The 8478-nt window shown below is 32.6% G+C and overlaps 1 protein-coding gene across 3 annotated transcripts in view; it reads left to right on the top strand.

Annotated features, from left to right (window-relative positions):
- Positions 1–8478, top strand: part of HSDL2 (hydroxysteroid dehydrogenase like 2) — a 35442-nt gene that overhangs the window by 24505 nt on the left and 2459 nt on the right. For all 3 annotated transcript variants that reach the window (XM_015599546.2, XM_006906109.3, XM_006906111.3), the window contains one exon: positions 200–328. In XM_015599546.2, coding sequence (XP_015455032.1) covers positions 200–328 — 129 coding nt within the window. The remainder of the gene's footprint in view (positions 1–199; positions 329–8478) is intronic.

Raw genomic sequence — 8478 nt, forward strand, 5'->3', positions numbered from 1 at the left:
TTATTGCAGAGTCTTCAGAGCCTAGCTTAGTACCTGGTACATAATAAGTACTTAATAAATATTTGCTGCATTTGATAGAGGCCTGGGGATTTTAGCCCAGGAAACAGCATTATATATAAGATTATTCTAATTTGTAGCAGTTATTAAGTTTAAGAAGAACAGGGCTTTTTTGGCATTTATATCTTTATCTTCTGTGCAGGCGAAGATGGTGGAACTTGGTTTCTTGATCTTAAAAGCAAGAGTGGGAATGTCGGATATGGAGAGCCATCTGATCACGCAGATGTGGTGATGAGTATGTCTACTGACGATTTTGTAAAAATGTTTTCAGGTAAGTTTTCAACTTTATTAATTTACTGATCAAGGAAAATTTAGTTATAACTTTTGACTTCATTCCTTTCCAAATAATTAAGACTCGTAAGTATTTGTAGCAGTAGTATCTTAGCAGCCGTTGAAGAGAACATAGTCTTGGGAAGGTGGTTCTTACTGTTACCTTTCCTGCCCTTTCCACTTCAACCGGCAAATGGGAATAGATATCAGAATTTCCTTTCTGCCTGACCAAGAAGCTAATAAGATAATGTTGGAAACACAGAGACAATTCAGAAGGACTCCAAAGTGGGCTTCATTTCTGCTAGTTGGACTAAGATATCATTTCCAGTAACACGTGAATAAACAGAGGTTCTGAACTCAGCTGGAGCTCATTTATTGAGAGCAAAGTCATCCTTCAATCTTGCCAACTGTTGTGAGATGAAATAGCAGCCCTTTCTCATGGCCCAGTTAGAGATCTAGGGGATCCCTAACCAAGAGAACCTTTTGCATGATTTTCTGTTCTGTGCATATACCTCTAACTGTGCCAGAAGAATTTTAAAGGTAATTTTTTTCTATATTCTACTCTTAGAACACTACTCCAAACAGTAATTAACACATGTATTTATTAGAAGCAGCACTTTAAAGCATTCTAAAGATTCTCCCATGTAATGAATTATAAATATTACTCATTCTTTGTTCTGTTTTAATCTTCAAAAATTAAAGATCACAGTGTATTCTGTGCCCTGTAAATCTTGCTTTCCAATTCTTATCCAGGATGCTAATAGCTTACATATTATCTGAGCTAGTCTGTGTATGGTATTACTGATTGAGGTCTCTTCAACTTTTCCTTTTTTTTTTTAAATAGTTGTGTTAAATATTCATGGTGCAAAAATTAGAAAATACACTTAAGAAAAAATTAAATAAAATTATTCTTTGTCACATTACTGAAAGATGACCATCAATTGATTTTGGTTTATAGTCATTTATGTATATATGTGAATGCATGTTAATATATATCCATACTTATGAAAATAGTATTGTAGCATTACTATTTGGTAATCTTTTCACTTAATACATTATAACATCTCTTATTTATTTTTAATTTACAGTTCTCATGCAATATTATATTACTTTCAGGTGTATAGCATGGTGATTAGATATTTATATAACTTACAGAGTGATCACTTGATAAATATAGTACCCATTTGACACCGTACATATTTATTACAATAATATTGGCTATATTCTTTATGTTATATATCCCCATGACTATTTTATAAGTACCAATTTGTACTTCTTAATCCCTTCCCCTTTTCACCCACCCTCCAACCCCTCTTCCATCTGGCAACCATCAAAATGTTCTCCGTATCTATGAGTTTGTTTGTTTTGTTTTTCAGATTTCACATGTAACTGAAATCATATGGCATTTATCTTTCTCTGACTTACTCCACTCAGCACAGTACCTTCTAGGTCTATCCATGTTGTTGCAGACGGCAAAATTTCATTCTTTTTTATGGCTGAGTAATATTCCATTGTATTAATATACCACCTCTTCTTTATCCATCTGTTGATGGACACCAGGTTGCTTCCGTTTCTTGGCTGTTGTAAATAATGCTGCAGTGAACATATGAATTCACATGTCTCTTCCAAGTAGTGTTTTAGGTTTTTTTGGATAAATACCCAGAAGTGGGTTTACTGGGTCCTTCTTTGTCTCTTGTATAACATCTTCAATATTAATGAAGTTAACTCTTTAACCATTTTCAACCATTCTCTTTAGTGTTTGTTTAGTATTTCAACTGTTTCTCCATAAAGCTTAAACACAGTGGTTTAGACATAACAGATGCTCAATTAATGTTTGGTAAATTTGAATCTATAAACATGCAATGTTTTAAACGTAGACCATTTAAAATAAAAATTTATCAGTTTCTCCATTGATATGACAATAATTATAGTGAATATCTATTTTATGATTACTGTGAGTTAAGTAGTACTCAAAACAATGTCTTTAGATAAAATGTTTTCTCCATTTTATAAAAATAGAGACTGAGGCATTAATGAATTAAATAGTAAACCCAAGGTCACATTGTGAGTAAATATTGGAGCCAGGATTTGAATCTAAGCTAATGTCCAAGCTTGGGCTCTTTTAATCATTATACTATTTTGTCCTCCAGAAGTGAAAGAACCAAGTTACTTCTTTAATTTACATTTTATTTATGTATTACATAAACTTGTAATAATGGGCTTTCCCTTTATATCTTTATGTGAATGTGCTTTCTGTTTCCTGAATTCAGTGGGAGAGGTTAGTCAGTTAAATGAGTAATTTTTTAAAAAGCATTTTTGTAAGGTTTATTTTATAGCAACAGTTTAGATTGGGAGTGAGTTTGCTTCTACTTCTTATGTCATTTTGTTCTTTGTCTATTTTCTTTTGAATGTGCACAGTTTAGACCTTATAATCCTAAGCATTCTCTTTTAAGAAACCATAGCCATTTCTATGATCTAATATAAATAGTAGATACATTATAAATATAAAAACTTAAAGCACCTAGAGATCAAGTAATCAAAATCTCTCCTTTTCACCAGTAGAGGCCACTGTATGGTAAAGCATTATGATAGAAAGAAAATGTACTTGATTTTCTGATTAATATATTAGGAGGAGGAATCATATATAGGATATTGTGCCTACTAGCTGTTTTTAAAAGTTATTTTTTAAATAGTACTATTGAGGTATAATTTACATGCCATAAAATCCATCCCCTATGAGGGTACATGGTTTTTAGTTAATTTGTAGCCATACAACCAACCATCAGTTGCAATTCAGTTTGAGAACATTTCCATCACCCCCAAAATTCTCTTTGCAATCAGCCTCCATTTTTAACTCCTAACCAGAAAAACGCTAATTTGTTTTTTATTTCTACAGATTTGCTGTTTCTGAACATTTCATATAAATGAAATCAAACAGTATATATAGTCTTTTATGTCTAGCTTCTTTCACCTAGCATAAGGTTTTTAAGGTTCATCCATCCATGTTGTAGCATGTATCAATAGCTCAGTTCCTTTTATTGCAGAACAGTATTCCATTATATGGATATACCACATATTTCTCTCTTCACCAGCTGGTAGACATTTGAATTGCTTCAAAATTTTGGCTTTTATAAATAATGCTGCTATGAATGTTCTCATACATGTATTTGTATGGATATATAGTTTCATTTCCCTTGGGTAGATTCATAAGAGTGGAATTGTGCTGGGTCACATGGTTACGTTGATATATAACTTTTTAAGAAATTACCAACTATTTGCTAAAGTAGCTATAAAATTTTATATACTCTTCAGCAATGTATAAAGGTTTCAGTTTCTCCAAATCCTCAACAACACATTAGTTTCTTTTTTTTTTTTAGAGCTTTATTGAGGTATAATTGGCAAATGAAAACTATACATTTAAGGTATATGACATGATGAATTTGATACACATATACATTGTGAAATTACTACAATCAATCAAGCTAATACACCCTTCACCTCAGTTACCTTTTTTTTGTATTTGTGGTAAGAACACTTAAGATCTACTCTCAGCAAATTTCAAACATACAATACAGTATTATTACTTAAAGTCACCATGCTGTACATTAGATCCTCAGAACTTGTCTTACGTCTGAAAGTTTGTGCTCTTTGCCCAATATCTCTTTTTCCTACCCCTAAAGCCTGGCAACCACCATTCTACTTTCTGCTTCTGTGAGTTCAGATTTATTCTAGATACAAGAGAGATCATACAGTATTTGTCTTTCTGTGTCTGGCTTATTTCATGTAGCATAATGTCTTCCAGGCTTATCCATGCTGTCAGAAATGGCAGTGTCTTTGTTGTTATAGCCATTCTAATGGGTGTGTGGTGGTATCTCATTATGGTTTTAATTTGTATTTCCTTAATGATTAATGATGTTGAGCATCTTTTCATGTGCTTAATGGCTGTTTATAGTTGATGAACTGTTTATTCAAATCTGTGCTTACCTTTAAATTGACTTGTCTTTTTATTATTAAATTTTAAGTTCTTTGTAAATTCTAGATGTATGTGAATTACAAATATTTTCCCTTAGTGTGTGGCTTATCTTTTCTTTTTCTTACTGATGTCCTTTGAATTAAAAGTTTTTAGTTTTGATAAAGTCTGATTTATCATTTCTTTCTTTTATGGTTCATGCTTTACCCCCTAAGTATTTCATTCTTTTTTATTCTGTTAGAGAAAATTTGTCTTATTTTTTAATTGTTTGTTGCTAGTATCCATCAATACAATTAATTTTTGTGTATTGACTTTATATCCTGTGAATTAACCAGTGAAGCAATTTAGGTCTGGGATTTTTGTGGGAAAATTTTAAATTACTAATTCAATTTATTGTTATATGATAAACAGCTTTTATTTTTTATACAGCTTTATTGAGATATAATTCACATACCATACAATTTACCCTTTTAAATTATACAGTTCAGTAGTTTTTAGCATATTCACAGATGTTTACAACCTTTACCACAGTTGCTTTTATGACAGTTTTACGACCTGAAAAAGAAACCCCATACGCATTGGCTCTTAACCCCATATCTTCCATCTACCTGCCTCCAGCCTCCAGCCTCCAGCCTCCAGCCACCACTAACCTACTTTCTGTCTCTATAGATTTCCTTATTCTGGACTTTCATATGAACAGACTCATACAATATGTGATTTTTTATGACTGTCTTCTTTCATCATGTTGCTTCTTTTAGCATGTTTTCAAGTTTCATTCTTGATGTAGCATATATCAGTACTTCATCCCTCTTTTTAAAAAAATAGAATTGAAATTCACAAAACATACAGTTAACTATTTTAAAGTATACAGTTTGGTGGAATTTAATTTGGTGCATTTACAATGCTCTCAACCACCACTAATCTTTAGTTTCAAAACTTTACATCATTCTAGAATACCCCATACCATTTAAGTAACAATCCCTATTTCAGCCTCCACCATCCTGTGGCAAACCACTAATATGCTTTCTTTCTCTTTCTATGGATTTATCAATTCTTGATAGTTCATATAAATGGAATCATACAATATGTGACTTTTTATGTGGCTCCTTTCACTTAGCATAATGTTTTCAAGGTTAATCCATGCAGCATGTATCAGCACTTCATTTCTTTTTATGACTTAATAATATTTCATCATATGAATATACCATTATTTATTCGTTCACCTATTGACAGACATTTGGGTTATTTCCACTGTTTGGCTGTTTCGAATAATGCTGCTATAAACATTTGTGTCCAGTTTCTCTTGTGGATGTATGTTTTTATTTCTCTTATATTGCTGGAGAATTGTTTTCTATAATAACTACACCATTTACATTTCTACTAGCAATGGATCAGAGTTTCTTTTTCTCTGCATGCTTACCCTTACCAACACTTGTTATTTTTCGTTTTTTGTTTTTTGTTTTTAAAATAGCAATCCTAGTGAGTGCGTAGTGATATCTCATTGTGGTTTTGATTTGCATTTCCCTAATGGCTAATGATGTTCAGCATATTTTCATGTGCTCTTATTGGTAATATGCTTTATCTTCCTTGAACAAATGTCTTTTTAGGTCCTTTGCCCATTTTACTTGAGTGTGTTTTGTTTTTTGAGTTTTAAGTATTCTTTATATATTGCACATATAAAGAAGATACCCCTTATCGGGTATATAATTTGCAACTATTTTCTCACATTTTTTGTAGGTTGTCTTTTCACTTTTTTTTGACGATGTATTTGAAACACAAAAGTTTTTAATTTTGATGATATCCAATTTGTTTTTCTTTTGTTGCTTGTGATTTTGCTATTATATCTAAGAATCATTTGTCAAACCTCAGTTTTGATGATTTACCCTTATGTTTCCTTCTAAGGGTGTTTAGTTCTAGCTCTTACAATTAGGCCTCTGACCCGTTTTGAATTAATATTGTATATGATGTAAATAGGAGTCCACCTTCATTTGTTTGCAAGTGGATATCTCATCCTAGCACTGTTTGTCAAATAAGTTATTCTTTCCCCTATAGAATGGTCGTGGCAACCTTGTTTAAGAGCAGTTGACCACAGATGTATAGGTTTAGTTAAACCCATAAATACATGGGTAAAGTTAAGCCTAGCATTACCATAGGACCCAGCATTTCCACTCCTAGATATACTCAAAAGAATTGAAAACAAATACTCAAATATATGTATACACATGTTCATAGCAGCACTATGCACAATAGCCAAAAGATAGAAACACAAATGTCTATCAACAGATTAATGGATAAACAAATTATGTATCAACAAGTTATTATATGTAACTTTATTCAGTCATAAAAATAAACGAAGTACTATTTTATGGATGAACCTGAAAAACATGTTAAGTGAAAGAAGCCAGACATGAAAGATCACATATCATATGAATCCATTTATTTGGAAAACTAGAATAGGTAAATCCACAGAGCTAGAAAGCTGATTGGTGGTTGTCAGGGCCTAGAGGGAAGGAGAACTGCTAAGCCATAATGGGTTTCCTTTTGGAGTAATGAATTGTTTTGGGACTAAGTAGAGGTGGTAGTTATACAACATCATGACTATGCTTAAATGCTACTGAATTGTTTACCTTAAAATGGTTAATTTTATGCCATGTGAACTTCACCTCAGTTTTTAAAAGCATATGTATTTAAAAAGTGTTCTTTGGCCTTTCCCCCATCTGCTCCCCACAGGTAATCTTCAAGTCTTTTCGGTATTTCTTTCAATGTTTAACTCTACATTTTTCAATGTTATCACATTTCTCAGTGTTGTATTATATTATAGTACTGATACTGTTTTCTTTAGATTCACTAATCTAAAGACTGATAGATGAGAATTAAGTTCTCTTATATTACTTTGATTCTGCTTCACTTCCCTCATGCTCCCAATATAGTGATTTCACCATTTTGCTTAAATCAGTACTCTATGTTTAATTATGATTTAATTTGCTGTTGAGTCAAATAGTATATGTTTCCTCTCAGAGAGAACTTTTATTTTTCCCGGATGTAAATAATTGCCCTATTTTTTTCCCCATTAGAATAGGTATAAAGAAACTAAGCAAAGTCTTCCTGTATTCCTCTCAGAACCTCTTGATGCAATTTTCTGCTCTGCTAAATGTGTCAAATTACCTGGCAGTCTTATGTTTTCCTGGAGCCCTTTGTCTTGTTACAGTCTGAACAGGTAGCTCATTATAATAGCCTGCTACACAGCTGTGATCCTAGAAATTTCTTTAACTCTCTCCTGCATTGAATATCCTATTTCCTGCATCCCATATCTTCTTTCTTGGTTTATTTTACATCTTCATTTTGGTGGCACACATTATGCAGTAGCTTCATGAGAAAAGATCCAAAGAGGTAATTTTAGAGAGTATCTAAAACGACTTGTATTCTACCAACACGTTGATTATTTGGCTAGGTAGAGATTTCTGGTTTGAAATTCCTTTTTCTCTCAGAATTTTGAAGGCACTGTTCCATCTTCTAAGATTACCCTTGAGAATTTGATACTATTCTTTTTCTTAATCTTTTGTATCCACCCCTTCCCTTTCAGAAAGCTTCAGAATCAAAATGATTTCTTTGTAGTATTCTGTAATTTCACAATGATACAAGGTGGTATGGTCTTTTTTTCTTTCATTTTCCTGGGTTCTTGATGGGCTGGCTCCTTGGGAATGTATCTTTTATTATTTCTATGATAGTTCTCTCAGTTTTCTCAGTTCTCACTTTCTGGAGAAAACATTAGATCTCTAATCATCTCACTTTTTAGGAGCTTGATTTACCTTATTCTTTCCTTTCTATTACTTTTTTTTATAGTAAGGAGAGACACTATTTGAAACGATTATTGGTGCAGGTAGGGTTGATGGTGAGAGGCTTTTGCAATAGTGGGAGGGAGATTATTGCAGTAGAGACTGCTGTGGCCAGAAGATCTGCAAGTGTCTTGGTTGTATTTTAATATAGTCTACCCAATTTTTAATTTCCAAGTGCTTACTCTTATTTTCTCATTCTTTATTCTTCTCTTACTGCCCCCTTCTTCCTCCTCAACTCTACCTAATTCCATTCCCCTTCTTTTGCTTCTCCCCCTTCCTCTCATTACTCGCTTTCCTTTACCCCTTTTATTCCCTCCTCCTTTTCACCTTCTTTCCTGTGCTTCT

Source organism: Pteropus alecto, unplaced genomic scaffold (genome assembly GCF_000325575.1).
Source record: "Pteropus alecto unplaced genomic scaffold, ASM32557v1 scaffold111, whole genome shotgun sequence".
Classification (NCBI taxonomy): Eukaryota; Metazoa; Chordata; class Mammalia; order Chiroptera; family Pteropodidae; genus Pteropus; species Pteropus alecto.